The 23,020-nt window shown below is 38.1% G+C and overlaps 1 protein-coding gene across 4 annotated transcripts in view; it reads right to left on the bottom strand.

Annotated features, from left to right (window-relative positions):
* The window catches only part of LOC5572844, a 375,823-nt gene that overhangs the window by 1,153 nt on the left and 351,650 nt on the right, over positions 1-23,020 (bottom strand). For 3 of the 4 annotated variants that reach the window (XM_021849986.1, XM_021849984.1, XM_021849985.1), the window contains 2 exons: positions 15,618-16,430; positions 15,407-15,562 (listed from right to left, as the gene is read on the bottom strand). In XM_021849986.1, the coding sequence (XP_021705678.1) occupies positions 15,407-15,562; positions 15,618-16,430 (969 nt within the window). The remainder of the gene's footprint in view (positions 1-15,406; positions 15,563-15,617; positions 16,431-23,020) is intronic. The other variant, XM_021849987.1, reaches the window with a different exon arrangement.

A 23,020-nucleotide genomic window follows, 5' to 3' on the forward strand; every position in this document is an offset into this window, starting at 1 on the left:
GGTTTGCAAAAAATGTATCTTACTGGAATAACTTTCGAATTTCTCCCGGCCTCCCCGAATATATTCCCGAAGTAAGGAATCCAAAAGAAACCTACCCAAAAAAACAAATTTCTTTTTTTTTTATTTCTTTTCCTCCGGGCATTCTTCAATGAGTTCGTCCTGCTCAATGTATTCTGTCAAATGAAGGGGGATTAGGGGCACACACACGAGACATACATATTCATAGCAGTTTGTTACAAGCGCCCCGTAGCGAATAAATTCCCAAAAACAAAATATATTACCGCCTGATAGTCCTTGATCTACTAAACCACTTTGCTGAAGATTTCAACCTTCTAGCGTATCAGGATCTTAAGATACAGATGTTTGAAGAAAATGGTTCATTAGCGCCACTTAGTGGACGAATTCCCAAACAGATTTTTCACTGCCAGAAACTCCAACCGTATAGCTCATCAGGATCCTGAGATATCCGTTGAAGGGATGGTGTGGCCAATTTTGGTACTCCAAGCCAATCCGGAATAACTTCGGAACCTTAACACTTCAGTCGTCGCGCGGTTTGCCACCATCCGAACCACCACGCTGATGATGTGTACGATAAGCGAGGTTTTTTCCCCACTGTTGTACAAAATACAACAGACCACTTCAAACGTGGTTAAGTTTTTGAACAATCTATAGATCTATTTCAAAAATAATCGTACTCTTATAATAATACATTGTTTTTCAGATAAGGAATTCGCCTATATGTTCAGTAAATTCTAACACACTTGTTATTATTTTTGTTATTATTTTCACAGCTGAAACATAAAACTTCAATGCATTCTTCTTTTTCTACTCCACTTCCTCTCCCTTACATATAATTATAAATGTATATCCTTTTCCGTATATTCTATTGTCAAAAAAGCTCTTTAAATAGTGTATTCTGTCCAGCGGTGATTCCATTATTTTTGCAAACCTTTGGACCTACGAACTTTTACTCCTCTATTAATATTAGTAGAAAACAAAAGAAACGTTTGATTTGTATGAAACAATTTTTTTATTATTCCATTTACTGCTTGTTTTTGTCTTCCTCTGAATTATTAATTGCTTAATGATAAGCGATTATCTATTGTTTACTAGATCATTTTGTTTGTAGTCTTTCTCATCTACAAGCAGGGATATTTTAGGTAAATTCGTTTAAAATGTTTTGCAGATTCTAAATACTTTTTTCCATTTTTACATTACATTTTTCATTGCACTGCATCATGACCTTTAAAAATGCAATATCTACACTTTCAGTGAATTTAATCACAACATCTGTAGTCAACTTCACGCAACACCAACATTGTTGACATATGTATATGTGTTGATATATGTATTGCTGTTATTGTCATAGTTGTTTCCTTCTGTAAAATTAACATTCGTTATATGAGCAATTAGCTGTTCCGAAACGTCTCGTAAAATAGGCTATACATGCTGCACGAAGCAATTAATCAATATGATAAACTATTTGGTATATTCGCTTCCAAACAAAACATATCTTCTTTCGCACTTCTTTCAATCTCATGTTTAATTTTTTTTGCTATTAGTGAATGAAACTATCATTTATTTTTATTTAAGTGGATTGTGCCCTTCGGCGCTGTTAATCTGATCATAAGTATTCTTCACATATCAAGTGATCTCAACTTCTAGTAATTCAGTGTTGACGTTAATCTCAGCAAGCTTGATACGTTGATACTTTCAACAGTAATCGAAAGTGGTGAACAATTCTGCTGAACTGGAACAAAAACAAATGGACTTACTCACACCAAGACAGTTCGCGAGTCTGTCATGTTTGTTATGCGTTGTATACACTCGTGAGCTGCTTCGTGATGCGAACTTTTCCTCAACTGACCTTTAATTGTTCTATCTGTAGACGCTGAACTTTTTTCAAAATTTTTCGGTTATCAGCAAATTCAATCGGTACAAGTGAATCCAATCACAACTTTCAGTGCTTTTCAAGTGAATTTAATCACATTACCATTGTTATTTTATTTTTTTCGTCAAGTAAATCCAATCACAAGTTTTCTCAGTGAATTTAATCACATTTCATTCTCGACTCTTAACAAGTTTCACTGCGCTTTCAGTGAATTCAATCACAACTCTTTCTGAATTCTCGAATTACATCAGATTCAATCACAAATACTCTCAGTGAATTGAATCACAACTCGTTCTGTACCCACTCATCGAATTCGATAACTTCTTTGTCATGCCTTTAGTGAATTCAATCACAACTTTGTCTGTGTTTTGAAAGTGAATTCAATCACAATACTTCATCCAACAATGATCGCAGATCTGTAGTACATAGTACAAGTGGGAAATGAGGTTGGCGTCAGAGAGTGCCAGCCCTACAGCTTCTTGAACATATTACAGTCCATTTTACTAAACTATAAAACCTTAGAGCCTTAAAGGTTAGATGCCATTTTCCACTTTACTTTTTCAATGAAATTAAACGCGGCGCATAACAGCATCAACCTTTTTTTCTGACATTCATAGGGACTTGGATAAGGACGACAGCAATCTAATGAAGCTTACAAGGTTGATTAGTTTATCTGTTATAAAAAACACAAGATACCACTTCAAGATTTAAGGTTATTATCTCATTTTACTTGAGGGACGGGCATTGATGGTAGACAATTTACAACCTTCTGTATTGTGAAGCATCAAAGGTAAGACTGAAAGTGATAGCAAGTGAATGAAGAAGCAGAAGTGATCGACAAGATGCTTTATAGATGATGAATATATCCATATCCGTGGATCCATGCAATCAACAATGTTAGATGTGTGAAACAAAAACATTAATCTATAAACGCTGTACCTATCATGGTTTACAGAAGAAACTTAAGTCAATCTCGCTCAACTTCAACCTATCGCAGCGTCAAGTGGTAAACTAATAAAAGTTCAACAGATACCGAGCAATATTAGCTTAGCTCATCTGAGGAGCAACGGCCTTACTGCCCTCCCGAAGGATGTCGCCACTACAACCTCAAGTCCTTGGTGTGAGAGATATCTGTTCTATGCACTACACCGGACCATTCCCACTAAACAAATCCAAACAAACAGTCCTGCTACCGGGCAAAGATTGGATCACGAGATATTCAAAGATTTCGAGAATGTAAAAAAAAAACAATTGAGTATAAAGAAATGCACCCACTACGATCTAAGTATTCTGGCGATAATCTGTTTTGTTTTTTTTTTTATAGATGTTTACAGCGTTGTTTGCTTTCTTAGTCGCTTCAACAACTGGTTTCGTCCAAAGTGAATTCAATCACAGAATCTTTTTTTTTGTCCGTGTCATCATTTCTTCCCTATATTGTTAGTGGCTTTCAGTTCCACTTACATATACGCAATATAATGCTTTTTTTTTCTGTTTGACGAATGAATTGATACAACAAAATGCCTTACCTTCTTTCTTTATTAGTTTCATTACATACAAAGCTGCATCACAGCTTAGTTTAGTATTCCTATTTTTTTTTCGAAGATGCTCTGCGAAGTCGACAAAGTTTCATTTCATTCGAAAATATCCTCGACTGGTGGGATTTGAATGGATCATTAAAATAACCAAAACGGCCGCTATGGAAAGCATAGATAGCGCCACCGTAGCCTTGTGTGTTTGACAGAACAGCAATGCTGTCACAATGTTAAATCCCATATACAGTGGTGCCTTTGTTTTGATGCGGTGAGCACTTGCAAAATTACATTCAATGATCCATTCATTTCCTCAGCCACAGCTGAATAAATGCACGTCTGAATATATGGCTCTTATACTCTTGTCTTGAAATATGAGATTCCTCCTTCGAACATACCAAGATTAAATATAAAGTACCTACATGAAATTATTTCTTGTCTGACTCTACCGGTGCCGCTGCTATTATTATTATCTTTACTTCTATTGAATTTAATCACAGATCTTTAGCCACTTTTAGCGTAATCCAGAACCGGTGCTTCTACTCTATATAACAATACTAATCATCAAAGTTTATAATATTTTTATGCGGAAAAGTTATGTTTTGATTGTTTAGAAAAGTATTGTATTTTGTCATAAATAGAGCAACGAAGAATTTTGTATGGAGACTGCAAGTATGTTGAAAAAGATAGGTTTAATCTAAATTTAATCGTGAAACGAAAGTTTAAGTCCGCTTTTGCATGCTTGATGGAAAAGATCACAAAAAAGTTTGATGAAATATACTTAAAGTTTTAGGTACACATCAATAAAACCAATGTTTAATACAACTTTGGCGACCTGTAGCTAAAAATTGTGACGTGCTTGGAAATTTCTGAGAACGGCATCAGATTCAGCAACCCTAAATCTACTAAAGACACATAATTTGATCCTTGAGACGCGCAAAAATGTAATTTTTGTTGCGCTGTGTTATTAAACGAAATAATTGACAATCTAAACAAAAACATTCAGAGGAAAATAAATAGAAATTTTGGAAGATTTTTAAAAAAGAAGAAACCAAGTGGTTGTGCACTCTACCAGAACTACAAATCATGGTTCATGGAGTCATAATCATGATTTCCTCATGAGCGTAACATCCAGAGTGACAAGATTTAACCGGGTGCATTGCATCATTTCATTCATTTTGATCACCTTGTTTTTCTACATGATTAAGTGGTAGTGAGGTACGATACCGGACTTTCAATCAGAAGGTTCTTGGTTCGAATGTCGCTCTAGCTTTTTATTTTTTTTATGTTGTCGACATAAACGACATAAGAGGCCTTCCTTAGCCGAGTGGTTAGAGTTCGCGGCTACAAAGTAAAGCCATGCTGGAGGTGTCTGGGTTCGATTCCCGGTCAGTCCAGGATCTTTTCGTAATGGAAATTTCCTTGACTTCCCTGGGCATAAAGTATCATCGTACCTGCCACACGATATACCAACGCAAAAATGGCAAAACTTGGCAAAGAAAGCTCTCAGTTAATAACTGTGGTAGTGCTTATTGAACACTAAGCTGAGAAGCAGGATTTGTCTCAGCTGGGACGTAATGCCAAGAAAAAGAAAAAGAACATAAACGGATACGTGACTGATGATTTTAGGCATGTGCTGCATTATTCCAGGTAATCCGCAACAAAAACATAACGCGTGTGTTGCGTTACGGCAATTTGATTCCTGATATCATGAGTCCAAATCATGGTGTATTTTCATAAGCTGCAAACACTCTGAAATCATAATATCATGAGTCATAGTCTTGTTTTTGGATTCTGATTTCTACCCGTGTACATCAGATTAAATAGGGTAGATGTACTAAGCACGATTGAACGACATTTGACCGCCTAAATTAAAAATTATATATACAATATTTATATACAAAAATGCAAAAAATGGTTCCAATAGCAAAACTCAAAAGAAAAATTATTGTTTGGAAGAAGGGTAATTTCTGGATTAATAATAAAATACTATTGGCAATAACTTTCCATACATGCTTAAATTTATTCAAGAGTGAATAATTGTTGAATAAAGTGTCATTTTGTATCAATTGACTCCAAAACAAGCCTGATGTCATCAGAAAGATTCAATAGAAACGTAAAAACGAAAATTTTGCGAAATTCTTGGTTTCAGACTCATTATGCCAAACGAATATTATGCCAAACGACCATTATGCCAAACGACTTTATGCCAAATGACCATTATGCCAAACGACTTTATGCCAAACGGCTTTATGCCAAATGACCTGCCACCGTTTTCTTGTGGGATCCTCCAATGGACCGATGCACGAGTTCACTAATTTGACGTTGGAGCGGTGCCGAATTCACTTGTTCCCATGGTCACGTAAATAACACGGCTCCGCTCAAACGTCAAATAGTGAACTCGTGCATCGGTCCATAGTGAACTCGTGCATTGGTCCATAAAGGAACACTTTACCGCAACTACTGGTACAAGTAAGAAATGTTTTACCAATATTAGTGATATTTCATCAGTATGAAAGTAATTTAAACCCTGTTCTCCACTATTTTGTGTATCAACAAGGCAATACGTTGATTGGCAGTGTTCTAGGGCTGAAAATCTCCTTAATAAAGCTATAATAAAATAATAATGATTGGTAGTGTCGGTTATGTGGCTAATGCAATAAAATCAGTGAAAATGATACTACCGCAACTATAGGAACATCCTCAATTAATGGATCACTTACCATATACCATTATCAGGGGTGATGATGGGTCAAAAACGCTTATGCCCAAGTAAAGAAGTATAACTGTCATAATTTGATTTAAAATATTCATTCATGTGTTATTCATTTGGAAATGTTGAAAGCATATGTAAAATTCGTTCATTGTTCACTGATCTTTAAACGTAAATATGAAGTCAAGTTCAGATCTACCAGCAAAACCAGTGATATTTCGAAGGATTATGAACAAAATTGATACTCACACAGTACCAAAAAATGTTGTGATTTACGTCTTTTTGGATGCACATAAAAGAAGCGAGCCAAATGACGTAAATTTGTGTCGGATTGAAATTACATTAGTGTCTGATTCGGGAAATATCGATAACAGTCCCATTGTTTTCGTGTCCTCTAACATGTAAAATTACATTTTTTGTTCAACACATCTTCAAGGACACGTTTTTGTGTCGTTCCATCACTTACATCATGTATCATTCAGTCATAACCAGAATTACGTCCACAGTAATTTTCATTATTTTTAAGAGTGCATATGAACTCATTTGATTGTATTAAACCAAAAATTTGGCTCTACGATTGTTTAAAGTTATCCAAGAATTACTTGGATTACATGTCATCAAATCTACAAGCGTACCGAGTAATTATTCAGAACCTTGCGAATTAGGATAAGCTCATATAGTTAATTTATACCAAGTTTGTAGTAACGACTGTTATAGGTTATTCAATAACTCCTTACAGTAAAGGTTTGCATATCTAAGAGCCAGTGATTTCTCGAAAGTTTATGAGCAACGTTCATACCTATACAGGTTTTACATGAGAATGAGTTTTCCTAAATTTCCTAAATTATTTGATGTTATAAACTATTAGAAGGTTTATAGTCAAAGGAGATTTCCAATAACCGTAAGCAGTAGAAGTAGTGTAGTGTTGTGTAACACAGAACACCTAGGTGTAAAGGAATGGAAAATGTAATGTTTTAAATTATACTATTTAAGAAATTAAAAATTTGTTTACTCCTTCAAGCAATGACGCTGCATCTAAATGAAAAGTCCAAAAGATACCAACCACCGCATGGTTCAGACGTGTTTTAATTAATATGAGCTTGATTGGATTGAAGCACAAATGAGGATAGGAGCACCAAAATTTGAAACTGTAACGTTCCAAAGCCCGAACGCAAACAATAGAGGATACACGCAGCTTCCTCAATTCCACGGTTCCGACCAAACACTGCCGAAACGCCATTACAAAGGCAACACACGAAATCCTATACATATCCCAGCGCGTTTGCGAAAGAGCACCGATTTGTACAAGTTCCGGGAACCACGTTTTGTCGTTATCCCGATCTGAGCAAAATTGATGCTTACACGGCATCCGCCTCATTCACTTCGGGGTGGTGGTAGCGGAAAGTTGTAAACATCCAGCCCCGTCAAAAACGACCGAAAACCACAACACGGCGACCGAGTGGCTTTCCGCGGCCTGAACGCACTATGGGCAGAAGTCAAAGTTTCGCGACAAAAAAAAATGGTTATCAACTCAAGAGCGGAAGCGCATTCGGTCTTCGCCAGCACCACCTCGCTCGAGCTGTGTATGAAAGGCGAGCTCTTTCCAAAATGCGTGGCATTCTGTCCCAGTGAGGACGTAATGCCAAGAAGAAGAAAAAGAAGAAGCATAGTTTAGAAATTTCATGTATTTCGTTGACTGCAAATGATGTGTTGGGATTTTTGCATGATTTGTCAATTTCAAATTAATCGTATATGAGTACTAAATAAAAATCGTTAAAACATCAAAAAACATTTTGTTCATTATGCAAGTGCCTGGAATTTTGTCGCAAAATTTCAGTTTCTGGCCCATAGTAGTAAGGTTAGCTGGCAAGGCCGAAAACGAAATTCAATTCTAATAAAGCCACCCCTTTCCCCCGCTTTCGCTGGGATTGATATGAACGACAACCTAACCGAAAGCATGATGACGATGGCAGAAGCAACGATAATGCAAACGGCTTTGTTGTTGTTCAAATATTTTGCTAACAACCACCCACCGAACGGATCACGCATTTCGTTGCTCGCTCAGAGGATTGGAGAATATTGCAACTCTTAATACCAGAGGTTTCAGGTTTGCTGCCTCTACGGAAAACGGACAACATAGCATGCCTTCTATTGGATGTTGATACCGAGAATCCATTCAATAGAAAAGCCACTCAGATGTGAAAACATCGCATCCTGGAGTCGAGTGGAATCGATTGATTACCTACGGAGCTCCTGCACTGGTCCGTGAATATAAGCATCCAATAAAGTTTGTCGTGCCTTCCTTAGCCGAGTAGTTAGTGTCCATGGGTACGAAGCAAAGTCATGTTGAAGGTGTCTGGGTTCGATTCACGGTCGGTCCAGGTCCTTTTCATAAAGGAAATTTGCTTGACTTCCCTGGGCATAGAGTATCAACGTACCTGCCACACTCTCTCAGGAAAGCTCTCAGTTAATAACTGTGGAAGTGCTCATTGAACACTAAGCTGAGAAGCAGGCTCTGTCCCAGTAAAGGCGTAATGCCAAGAAGAAGCAGGAAATTTGTCGAGGGATGGCTGATTCGATTGGTTTATTTGCTCTCTTGCTGAAAACTGTGATTGGATTTGTATCTCGTGAGTTAATTTTCGATTTATTGGATTCATTGCCATCAATATGAATTTAATTTATCTTGCGTCCTGTATCCAGTTTTAAAAAGCATGATATAATATTGCAGTGGCATTTTATAGAACACTTGAATGAATGTGATCCACCCGATAGGTAAAACTATTTTCAGCAAATTTACAAAACATAAGACGAGTATCAACAAATTATAAAGCCATAAAATATAACGCTGCTGAAGATGGCCTTACCAACTTCATATAAGCCGATTAGTAGCCAAAACATACAGTGACTCGAACTCATATTTGTACAGTAAGGGTATGCGATATGCATTTTTTTCCCTGTCGATACAAAACGAAACGATACGTGGAATTGTTGCACTGATGCTGACGAAACGAAACGACAGTTAAAAATATTTCGTGTGACTCGATATGAAATCCAATACCAGACGAAATTTTTCGAAACAAAACGGAATTTCTTCGTTTACTCCGCGGAATACATTTTTTTTTCTCGTGATTTCCGACTTTTGGCAAATGGCATAAAAAAACCTCTTCTGAAGTCCTTCACCATATGTCTTTTTTTTATAAAACGAAACCTTACTTTTGGTACAGATACATAAATCGTATTAGAAATCACATTCAATATAGATTTGTCTTATTGATGAGCAAAAATATACTCTAGAACGGCGTTTTTGATAACATAATTTTGTTCAAAAATAAAGTGTGCGGAACAGGTGTCTAAAAGTAATTAAATGTGTACTTGAGACTTGAAATCTCAAAATTTATTCGCAATGTTATTTCTTGTCAGTATTCTCTTTGGATTCTATTTGGAATTTTTCACATGATTCTGGCCTCACAGGATCATAGTGCGAATCTTATAATAATTTGCCGTATTCCTCTTTCGTATTTCTGATCACAATTATCTTTGGGCTCTGATCGGTGTAATAACGGAGCTTCATTCAAAATTCTTAAAAAAATCTCCCGTTGAAGCCTCCATTATCGTAAACGAGTATACCCCATTAGCTTTATGCCTAATGGGGTATACTCGTTTACGATAATAACGTTAGGCATAAGAACGATAGGCATAAGGATGTTAGGCATAATATACGTTAGGCATAATGGACGTTTGGCATAAAATAACTTGTGCGTGTGTCATTCGAAACTCGTCTTATATCGAAACGGACAATTTACAAATTCAATTACGCTGATGGAGGTGGGTGCGTGTCCTTTGGGTGTAACAGCTCATTAAAAAGTTCAATGTTAATGCAAAAAGCGTTACGAGGGAGTGGATTGATTGGCTGGTATTAAATGACTTTTTTCGATGCTATGAAATGTGACCATGAACCGAATGACGAAAATTGTTGTCATGGTCATGGTTATCAATCTAAAATCCAGCTCAATCCATTTTTGTAAGTATCATTTTAAAATTACGATGTGCAATCAAAGTGTTAATTGTTTCCAAAGATATTTATTTAAATGAGTATCTGACTTTTTTTTGTTATATTCCTCTTACATAATTGCGAGAATTCTAAAGAAAGGAAACCTTTCATATAAGTATCAATACTTATAATGCAAATGATTACCTTGAAGACAATAATCAAGAGGCAAGTCAAGAATTTATGTTATGATAGGTGACATTATCTTCAGGAATAATTTTCTGGTAGTATGACAACTATCTTCTTGGCGTTACATTGCTACATCGCGTCTTCTCATCAATTTAATGTAGTGATAACGGTTCCTTTGCTTCTTATACAAACAATTTTCGGTGATTTTCAATCAATTTATACGAAATTCACCGAGTTTAAAAATTAGAATTTGATTAAATATTTATTTTAGTTACAAAAATCAAGTTCAAATTCAACACAGCACAGTATCCATTAAACAAGGCGTACATTTAGGATCAAAATTATTTTCCCAATTTTATTGTATAGAGCTCCTACAACTTATCTGATTACTTAGTGTTCCTCATAATCAATCAACAGCAAGTCGAAACGATATTTCGGATGGAAATATTTACATCTACAATTACAATAATTATCAGAACAACAAGAATACAAATAACAACATATTATTGGAAGAAGATGATTTTTCTAACAGTCTTTTCATCCAGCCATTAAATTAACCGTATAAGTATAAAGAAAAGCCTATGATTCAAAGAAGGGAAAATGTATGATGGAAATATTAAGAGCAATAATGACATTAATGTCTCGAAAGAACAGCTTATTTATAGAAGAAGGGAAATTTTCTGATTATGACATTGGCAGCACTTACTCCAATAATTTTGTTGACATTAAAACTATATAGAACAGCCTTCAATTTAAAGAAGGGATAATCTCTGATGAAAAATTTGCCAGTAATATGTTTAGAACCAAACCCAAAAGATGAGCAACAGGCCATGTACAGCGTCGTTCTTATTCTTGGCATTAATCCCCAGCGAATTTTTGTTCTAGGAGCACTTCCACAGCTATTAACCAAAACATTGCTTTGTCAAACTAGCCATTTTGCTTTCTCATTTGTGGACGATATACGATTTTGCTTCATGGCCAAGAAAGTGTAGAAAACGAAAAGATCCTGGATCGACTAGGAATCGAACTAAGATACCTTCAGCATGGCTTTGCTCTATGGTCGCAGAAGTTGCCAGAAAGCTAATGAAGGCCCTTTACAGCATCATAATGCTGATCGTTTAATCAAGTTTTGTTCTAAAAATGATTCAAAACTATGGAATGACTGCAAGGCAATCACATTTCAAAGGATACGCTTTAGATCTTTAAAGTTTTTCACAATTATCAAAAAAAAAAGAGTACAGTTTTTCAGTAAACGATTTCTATTTTCATTTTGAAAATTATGCCTATCGTCCATTATGCCTAACGTCAATTATGCCAAATATCTATTATGCCAAACGTCCATTATGCCTATCGTAATTATGCCTATCGTACTTATGCCTAACGTATTTATGCCTAACGTCGTGCACCCATCAAAAACATTCACAGAAATATAGGGGAAGTGATGGCAAAATGAAAACCGTGCCTCTTACCGAGAAATAATAAATTTCAATGATTTTTTATCACGCACGGACGATTTAGACCATAAATCGGAGTGTTCGGGTTGATACGGAGCTCAATTTAAATGAAAATATAAACGAAAACTAAGATTTTAGAATATCACGTTTGAAAATTAGAACTGACGCAACTTTTCGCTCGGAGATCTTGAGGTTTTTCAGTGAGGTGAATATCCTTATGATATGATGTTAAATCTGATACCTTTAAATTTCTTTTTGAATGGGTTACAATCCTTAATGGATATATTTTCGGAAATGCAATGACAATTTTCAAAAATATTTGTTTTGCTCACGTTTTTGGCATGATGTTCATTTTACCAAAATAGTGCAGGTAAAATGAGTATTTCAATCGTTCTTTGCTAGCGATAAAAATATGTGAAAATTTAGCTACTTTAGTCTGAATTCATGTCGCTGCTTTAGATAACATCCCTACTTTTGATGTTGTGCGATAGAACTGTTGAAATTCCTCGTTTTTCTATTGGAAACAAGATGATATCCATAAGGTGTTCATTTTACCACCCTTTCCCCTATTCAAAATCAACTTAGGGTAGTTATAGGGATTTTTAAGACTTTTTAATGAAAAATTTCATTGAAACATAACAGAAATTCTCAAAAAACTCTTTTAATTATTTTTGAAGGATTGCGTTGAAATCAGAATGTTAATAATATTTAGTTCCTCTAAAAACTATAATGGCTTCATTCAGAAATCTCAGTGGAATCCTTACATGTTCTGATTTGATATTATATTTTTGTTTGAAATTTTCTTAATAACTCTAAGGTTTCATTTAAACATATTTGATATTGTTCCAAAATACCTACAGATTTTTTTTCTAGCAATATTTCCTTTTCAATATTGGATACTGCTGTATAAAAGTTTCTTGAAATTCTACTAAAATTTAAAACTATATATACTGCTCACACTATTATGGGTCACCTAGACGCGATTATGGTTGGTAAATGGCTGGGCATGGCGTACCATTGGTACCTCACGTACCTGCAGGAATAAATAGACCCCTTTGTGTGGCCCTTCGCCTCTTGCCCAGCAACTCCTATCACTACCTCCTCGGGGTTCTGCCCGGGTACGTGTAACCTTGGGGAAGATCTGGTAACCAACCCCGGTAGGAACTTTGGTTGTATGCTGACAGGGAAGGGGAGTTTTGCTTTAGCTGTGGCTTCAGCAAACCTGGAGCGTCTGTACTCCATGTTAGGAGCGGCTCACAATAGCGTCTGTTCCCCATGTCAGGGGCGGCTGATTATCGTCCGAGTGCCAGAGAATGACTCTAAGCAAAACACGATCTATGGTCCTCCGAACATTTAGGGGGAATGGTCCTCCGGAAATCTAAGGGATTGGTTGCAGGCCCTGCGAGCCAGCCGTAAAACAATCAAGCAACGAATAATTAACGAGAAAAATGCGAACCGGGACAATCGACGAAGACCACAGCGACGTAAAGGGACTAACGATTGGAAGCTCGGTACGTGGAACTTTAAATCTCGCAACTTCATCGGGAGCACACGCATACTCGAGAACGTGCTGAAGAACCGTGTATTCGGCATCGTAGCGTTGCAGGAAGTGTGTTGGAAGGGATCAATGGTGCGAACGTTTAGAGGTAACCAAACCATCTACCAGAGTTGTGGCAACACACACGAGCTGGGAACAGCTTTTATAGTGATGGGTGATATGCATAGGCGCGTGATCGGGTGGTGGCCGATCAATGAGAGAATGTGCAAGTTGAGGCTCAAAGGCTGGTTCTTCAACTTCAGCATAATAAACGTGCACAGCCCTCACTCCGGAAGCACTGATGATGATAAAGACGTTTTTTACGCGAACGCGAGTACGACAGCTACCCAAACCATGACGTTAAAATCATCAAAGGAGATCTAAACGCTCAGGTTGACCAGGAGAAAAGTTACGATACGATAGGAAAGTTTAGCGCCCACCGGCTGACGAACGAAAACGGCTTACGACTACTTGATTTCGCCTTCTCCACGAATATGGCCATTCGTAGCACCTACTTCCAGCACAGCCTTCCATACCGATACACCTGGAGATCACCACAGCAGACAGAATCACAAATCGACCACGTTCTGATTGATGGACGGCACTTCTCAATTATCGACGCCAGGATCTATCGTGGCGCTAACATCGACTCTGACCACTATCTGATGATGGTGAAAATGCGCCCAAAACTCTCCGTCGTCAACAACGTATGGTACCGACGGCCGCCCCGGTACGACCTAGAGCGGCGCAAGCAACCGGATGTCGCAGCGGCATACGCGCAGCAACTCGAGTCTGCATTACCGGAAGAGGGTGAACTGGATAAACCCCTCTTGAGGACTGCTGGTGAACAGTGAAGGCAGCCATCAACAATGCAGCTGAGTGCAACGTCGGGTAGGTGGGACGGAGTCGACGGAACGATTGGTTCGACGAGGAATGTAGGTAGATTCTGGAGGAAAAAATGCAGTGCGAGCGGTCATGCTGCAGCAAGGGACCCGACAGAACGTAGAACGTTATAGACTGAAGCGGCACCAGCAGACCCGCCTCTTTCGGGATAAAAAACGCCGCCTAGAAGAGACGGAGTGCAAGGAGATGGAAAATCTGTGCCGGTCTCAAGAAACACGTAAGTTCTATCAGAATGCAACCCGCAACAGCTTCGTGCCGTGAGCCGAGATGTGCAGGGATAAGGATGGGAGCATTTAGAGGGACGACCGTGAGGTGATCGAAAGGTGGAAGCAGCACTACGATGAACACATGAATGGCGCTGAGAGAACAGGCAATGAAGGACGGGTCAACGGAAGAAATGCCTTCGTCAGTACTGCGGAGGATGGAAACTAACCAGCCCCCACTTTGAGGGAGGTTAAGGATGCCATTCACCAGCTGAAGAACAATAAAGCTGCTGGTAATGGTATCGGAGCTGAACTCATAAAGATGGGCCAGGTGAGGCTGAACATTTGTATGCATCGGCTGATAGGCACAATGGAAGTGGAAGGAAGGCGTAATATGCCCCATCTACAAGAAAGGCGACAAGTTAGATTGTGAGAACTTTCGAGCGATCACCATTCTAAATGCGGCCTCCAAAGTATTATCCCAGATCATCTTCCGTCGTCTGTCACCTAAAGTAAGCGAGTTCGTAGGAAGTTATAAAACTGGCTTCGTAGACGGCCGATCGACAACGGACCAAGTCTTTACTGTACGGTAAATTCTCCAAAAATGTCGTGAATACCAGGTCCCAACGCATCACCTTTTCATAGATTTCAAGGCGGCATTCGATAGTATCGACCACGTAGAGCTATGGAAAATTATGGACGAGAACAGCTTTCCCGGGAAGCTCACGAGACTGATAAGGGTGACGATGAATGGTGTGCAAAATTGTGTGAAGGTTTCAGGCGAACATTCCAGTTCGTTTGGATCACGCCGGGGACCGACAAGGTGATGGACTTTCGTGCCTGTTGTTCAATATTGCGCTTGAAGGTGTTATGCGGAGAGCTGGGCTCAACAGTCGGGGTACAATTTTTACGAGATCCAGTCAATTTGTTTGCTTCGCGGATGATATTGACATTGGAGATGTGGAGAGTCGACTGAAATTTTAATTCAATAACACTTACCATACAGCCCAGGTCTTCGTCGCCGTACAATCCGGGGAAGTGCTTCTGCTCGCCACAGTTGAACGTCGTGTACGGCAGATCGACCTTGGAAGTGAAGTTGTCATCGAAGTTCTTGTCGTATCCAACCGGGTAGTACTCCTTGGGTGCGTTCATGACCTGCAAAAAATGCTGTTGATTGATTGAATCTTAGCTTTCCACAATTGTGTCTAACCTTATGTCCATTATGAGTCGGATAACGGCGCGGCCGAGGAGTAGTCGTGGTTGTCGTTGTGGTCGTCGTAGATGTTGCGTGTTGTGCTGCCAGGATCTGAGCTTGCACGATGGCGGCCTGTTGCTTCTGGTACTGCTGTTGGGCGAGGAGTTCCTGTTTGCGGACGCGGATAGCTTCCTTGATGACTTCAACGCTGACGTTGGCCGCAGCGGCCAGTTCTTCGACAGTGTGGCCCATCAGGTCAACCCCATCGACGACTGTGCTTCCCTTGGAGACATCGCTGCGTGAAGGAACGGTCACAATGGAGTTCTTGATGGTAGGTTCGGACAGTTTGTTGTCCACCTGGATCACTGGACCGGTGGAGATACGGGATACGGATTCGGGCATTGCGTGGAAGGCGGGGACTTTCTGAACGTGAATGGTGTTGTCTTTGTAGACAATGTGCTGATTGGGAGCTGCGGCAGCGGTTATTCGGGAGGGGCGATGGAAGGAGGAGGTTTGGTTCATGAGTTGATTCTGGAAGGAAAGATCAGGGGTTTGAGGGGTTTTGAGGGAGAAGTTGCGCTGGGCCGCGACGGGATCGTATCTCACCGCTTCGGTGTCACTCTTCGGGAGGGGTTTGAAGGCGGGAACGCCCAGGGGGAGAAATGTGGCTTTGGTCATTTGGGTTGTGGCAGGGGATACATAGAGGGGAGTTCCGGTTGTGGGTCTTTGCGGACCGATGAAGGTGCTGGTGGGCGATGCCAGCTTGAGCATTGGTCGACTAGTTATGGCTTTGGGTAGGCTCTGCTGGAACACCGGGGAATATGATACCTGAAAAGAAAGGAGTTTGATACTAGTAATAACTTGTAATGAAGTTTATTAACATGAATTCAAACAGAATTACTTAAGTTGGCATGCATCTCCATATAATTGTGATTGCGATAAACTTTGAAAAAAAAACCCTTGTAGGCTAATATTAAATCGAAACTTGGAATCAGTCAACTAAATCTCTTCGAATCTCATCCAGCTCAATTTCAACAAGCTTGCTTGATGGAGCATGTGAATTTAATCTTCCATACAATTGGAAGTTTCAGAAACTCAAAACTGTTTCTCTAGCAGTTGGCCCACTTCCCATAGTTTCTGATCATGGTGAACATTCCAACCTATCAAAGTTGTTTATTATTCGAAATTGCTTAAAAATAAAAACTTCATTTTGATAGTTGGATATCTGCCACGAACGGAATGCTCCTTGAAAACAACGTCAGAACCTGAAATCGATAGTTATGTGTGTCTTCTTTGGCCAACGTTGCTTCCTGCAATTGCAAACATTTAGTGCAAGGAATGTGAGTACGAGCAAGAAGTGGCCAAAGAGCTGCATCATGTTCATTCAATTGTTTGTCTTTAATTCATTTCTACTCGAGGGGAAATCGTTGCTGATGCTTATGGTTTCCTTTTCTCCAAGCGATTTTTGTTGGGAATTTTGCCATTCGTTTGCACTGTAAAAAATCGGTATTTGTCTAGATTTTTTAAATATAATGTTCAGAAGATCTAAATTGAATAATTTGAAAAAAAAAAAACATGGAATTCAATTTTGTACTTAACTATTTAATCCAACTAGAGTTTGTATCCTATGACAGATACGCTTTTTCAACCTCTACTGTAAATTGAGAGTTTTCATTTTCCTGGCTCATTAAAAGCATCCTTTTTCAATATTTAGAGAAAGGAAAGATAAAGAGATACCTTACAGCAACTTCATAATCGGGATTAGTAGGTCAAAACTCGACAAAATCTGAGATCTTCTGTCGTTTATATAGCTACAATAAGATTGTAGAATAGATTATGTTTAGAAACACCATAATTTCAGATTTTCGTTGCTTGGTGGGATTAAATGCGTTTAGAGTGTTTTGGAAAGCCCAAGCAAGACGCTTCGTTTTCGGGACGCCGGGAGTGTTTGGTTTTCGTTTCGCGTGTTGTGCTGGGCAGTATTTTGGAAAGCCCAAACAAGACGGTTCGTTTTCGGGGCGCCGAGAAGTTTTGCTGTTCGCGCTGTGTGAGTGCGAAAAGATATTCGTGTTCAGTCGATGATGGATTACCAACTGGTGAGCTCGTTTCATGCTTATGATAACACATTTTTTCATGAAAGCGTTACTTTTTTGTAATATTCAATCAAACTTTGTATGATTCGTCACTACAAGTGTCGGCATTATGCCTGTTTTATACAATTCCAATAAACAAATAAATTTTTTGATATTACTTGAAATATTTTTTGAATTGTTCGACATTATGAATGTCGACGTTGATTTTAAAACTTCTACCAAAGACTTTTCTTCTTGAGGCATAAATGTTCAATAATACTTTCATGTAATTTTCAAACAAATTATGTATGGTTTGTCATTACAAGTGTCGGCATTGTTCCTGTTTCATATAATTTAAAATAAACGCATATATTTTTCTCTTTTCGCTATTGATAAAAACTTCTTTTGAATGGTTCGACATTATAGATGTTGACGTTTATTTCAAATCTTCTACCAAAAACTTTTTGAGAAAAAACTAAAAACTAGTTTAAAGTATAAATCGTATTTTTCCTTCTTATCCATGGATCGCATCACCGACCAAAGGTGGCTCCCAGATCTTTTCTTTCTCCACTAATAAACACCCTTCCCGTGATGATTGTGGAGATGCAGAGGTATTCTCGGTCTCTAGAAGCAACAATCATTACACCCTAACATTCCTTCCCTATCCCAACTGACTGTAAGGACTTGGCCGGCGCCGTTATTAATCAATAATATAAGATCTGCTAAAATTGCACTCCGAGAGTAAGCGGAAACTCCCATCCCTTATTCATTTGGATCGAAGTGCAATTATTACCAGTTCTGATCAATCACGGAGTAGCAACCATTGACATGTACAGTCAGTCTATGCTATGCTATGCTATGCTATGCTTGGTGGGATTAAATGCGTTTAATAAATCATTGGAATTGTTTTGTTGAAATGTGTGTATCCTACAGTTTAGTCATAGACTGTTAAACGATTCAATGCAAACATTTTTAGTACTTCACTGGAATTATTTCTATTGATCGTAATATCCTCTTATTCATAAAAGAGCAATACATATATATTTTCCGCATTCAAAAATATTTTACCCCCAAAACGACTTGTAGTATACAATGTTGTAAAAAATCCAGCCGTTTTTAGTCTTCATAAAAAACTTTGCGCTAATTTATATCCCCCTTAATTGCAGAACAATAAAGCCACCACAATAAATTCAAAGCCAACCCGAAGCCTACCCGTCTAGAACTTAATTTGCGGAATATCCTTGCCGTATATTGTCGACGTTTTCTCAATAGTAGGTTCCTGGGCGGATATCTTTGGTGGACAAGCTCCCAGAGATGCTTTGCGGTGCATTATTATAACTGGCAAGGATAGCGATGCTATATCAAGGTGGAAAGGGACTACCCAGAAGAATGCCCCTGTCAGTGTTTTCAACATCGTTAGCTTTTCTCGCAGTCCAACTCAGCAGTTTACCGATAACATGGATGCTGGATGGGAAAGTTTGAGCGTCAGAGGTGGTGGAATCGTAAATAAAGCATGGAAAACGGTTGTACATTTCGGCGGAATCAGAACACGAGAGAGCGAGGAAATTGTTTTATGTTTGTTCCGAGAAAAGAAAACTTTTCGAATCCACAGTTGATGAAGTATCAGGTGGTTTTCTGTAAAGGGGTGCATTTTTCTCTCCCTTGACTTTTGGTTTTGCCAAGTGGTATGTGGTTTAAGTTTCCGAGCCGGTTTCTTTTCAGGATCCGTATTGCTGGTATCGGAAACTTTTCGATGTGTATTTGGTGGTTGATATGCTTTCCAGGAAAGTTTAAGTTGAAGGATATCTCGAACAAACTTTGTCTTATTTTTTAGTGTTGGTGATTACTGATTATAGCAGTTCTGAATTTATATCTAACTTTCTGAAGCATTTTTTTATTTAATTTTACTGCCGCTGTATTAATCAAGGCCTAGATTGCATTTTTCTATATTTGCTTCTCAGATTAGTGTTCAAAAAGCACTTTTGCAGTAAATTAGTAGAGAGCTTCTATATATAATGTTCAAGTCTGTTTAATCATGATACATTTTTATCGTTTTCATATCGAATATCATGGTGTCCGGCCATTTGGCCGAACGCCGTTTGGCCGAATGCCGTTTGGCCGAACGCCATTTGGTCGAATGCCGTTTGGCCGAATTACGAACAAAAAAATAAATATTACTACAACACTTTTTATTATTAATATTTATTTAGGACACTTTACCATACGTGAGGCAGTCGTGTCGAAATAGTCGTACATCACTTTTGTGTAACATTCTTGGGTGTTGCCAAATAATTGATCAGCTAATTAATTGACACTAATGATGTGACGGGACGTCATGTTTTTTCACTATATAAGAGCTCCAAGAGGATGGTAAAATTAACCCGTTATTTCAGGGCGAAGTTGTGAACTCCACTCATTGCATCAAGACTCTAAGCTCATGGTTGTTTCATCTGGGGCTATCAATGGTATGATAGGGTTCCAGTTTTTTAATGATTTCATTAGAAGTTTTTCCTTCTTTTAAGCATAGGCCATTCTTTAGAGAGATCTGTTTGATCTTCCGACCTTGACGCTTGCTTCTGCGGGAGCGGGTGACGAGGGCAGGATCAAACATGTTGCGCGTCGGTCGAGTAAAGTGAAAAAGTGCCGCGATCGGTTAGTTCTGTTTGATCTTCGACCTTGACGATTGCTCCTTGGCAGTGCGTCAAGAAAGCCCGAGCAGTCGTCAGTTTTTTTCCCTCTCGGGTCGTGCGCCTATTTTCTCTGAGTGCTTTTATATAGCCGAGCAAACGAGTTAAGCTGAATGTGGATTGTTGCTGCTCAGTCAAGGATGACGGATCAATTGGTGAGCTCGTTCCATGCTACTATTTCTAATCTATAAAATATGTATGACTGCACATTTAATCGATACAACGGTAGGACATAAAAATGATTTTTAAACAAACTATGAATGGTTCGTCACTGTGAGTGTCGACATAAATTCTAATTCATGAATTATTTATGTTTAACATTTTTTTGTGTTCAAAACACCCCTTTCTTTTTATCTTTATTTTTGTAATTATAAAAAAAAACTTTGAATGGTTCGACACTACAAGTGTAGACTTGCGAAAGGTTCACTTTATTCAACAAACTTTGGATGGTTCGCCACTGTAAGTGTCGGCATAAGAATAAGAGTATTTTATGATGTTTCAGCCAATCGAGTTTTTGTTTCTTTTCAAATAAGTAAAATATAATAACACATGCTTTCGTCCTGACAGCTGTAGGAATGTTACATTTAGATATTTGTTCAACAAACTTTGAATGGTTCGTCACCTCAAGTGTCGGCATAATTTTCCTTTACATAGAAATTGTTCATATCAAATGAAAATATTACATTTTCATAAAACATATTTATATTTGACAAAAAGCTATTCATCATGGTCTAATCACTTATCAAAGTGAATCCTGTGACCCAACGATCCTCCCCACTAACAAACATCCCTCTCAGTAACCTTTGTGGAGATGCAGAGGCAAACACGGTCTCCAAATAGCAAAGGTTACACACTAACATTCTTTCCTCCAACCCCACCTGACTGCAAGGACAAGACCGGCGCCGTTATTGACCCTGTATAAATAGAGGTACTGAATTATGCACACTGAAGAAGATTATGGCCAATCCCAGCCGAACTTCTAGTTGATTCTTTGTGCATTTTCACTGACTTCGGTCAATCACGGAATAGCAACCATTGATATGTGTAGTCAGTCTAAGCTAAGCTAAGCTAAGCTAAGCTTTTAAGCATAGGCCATTCCTTAGAGTTATACTGGTTTTGTTACTGTTGGCAATAATTCAGCTCATATTTTAATTGGGAATTTTACCTTCTTTAATTCATCGGCAGTTCTTTGTATCTATACTAGTATACAAATTGTTTGTATAGCACTTGCTTAAATTTTCATAAGAGATTTTCCTTTTTTTGATCAAAGGCTATTATTTCTGTTTCTCCTCCAATATTAGGACTGCAACGTGTCAACTGAGCTCTGCACCATTGCTTGCGTAAAGCAGTAAACCGATTGACTCAGTGACCAATTACAGTATTGGACAAAACATTTGCAACTTTTTCGATTTTCCATACAAAATGACCAAATTTGGTAAGCTAGATCTCAGTTATTTATAAACCGATTCGAATGAGAGTTTCACAGAACATCAGATATAACTGGAATTTTAACATATATTTTTCAATATGTTTTCTAATCACGAGTTCATTAGTAATAACAGTTTAACTAAAGTGTAATTTTCGACGAAAAATTCTAAACTATTTATCTCAAAATCTGATAGCCCTTTGTCTTGGGCAAACTCGTTAAAATCTACAACTTTGCTGAAGATACCATGAAGCTATTCCTTCAATATGTTTAGTTATGTCATTTATAAAAAATCGTCAAAAAATTCACTTTAGTCAAACCGTTACTGCTTTTGAACTTGTGATTGGAAAAATCACTAAAAAATATATGTTAAAATTCAAGTTATGTCTGATGTTCTGCCAAAATCTTATTCAAATTGGTCTATAAATAACCGAGATATAGCTTACCAAAGTTGGTAATTTTATATGAAAAATCGAAAAAGTTGGAAATGCTTTGTCTAATACTGTACGTGGAAAAAGCTCATAGTTTCTCCGTTATGAAAAGAAGAAGCCAAAATTTACGGTTACTAGAATTATGAAAAAAAAAAAAATACATAATACGATTCGAGGGATCGAAGCAATCCAGTCCTGCAGCAGGACTAATAATGGACCAATGCACGAGTTCACTATTTGACGTTTGAGCGGTGCCGTGTTATTTACGTGACCATGGCAACGAGTGAAATCGGCACCGCTCAAACGTCAAATTAGTGAACTGGTGCATCGGTCCATTCGTGAACCGTTTTAGTTACTGTCAAAAGCTGACTGCAAACACAATGCAAAAACTTCTGCTGGCAGCTATTACCGCTAGCATAGAAGTGAATATTTGCTTACATTAAGGATATTCTTCTTTCTGCACTGACTATTTGTTGAACTAACATCAAAGAGCCATTATGTGCATATCAATGATGATTAACCTACTTTAAAAATAAGAACTTATTAAAATTCAGCTTCGAAACTCACTGCAATAATATGATAACTATAATTCACTATTATTTCCAAATGGCATTCGGCCAAATGACCCGGAACCGAATATCATATATTTTGAGCTTGACGTCTAATGTACCACTAAACGATATAATATATTTCTATATTGAACTGGTTTAGGGACAAAAATAGACAAACAAAACGTTGAAAGTAGTAAATTTTCAACAGCGATTCAAAACTGTTTTTCAAATTTCATTGTATGTCTCGTACA

This window comes from Aedes aegypti, chromosome 3, assembly GCF_002204515.2.
Source record: "Aedes aegypti strain LVP_AGWG chromosome 3, AaegL5.0 Primary Assembly, whole genome shotgun sequence".
In the NCBI taxonomy this organism is placed as follows: Eukaryota; Metazoa; Arthropoda; class Insecta; order Diptera; family Culicidae; genus Aedes; species Aedes aegypti.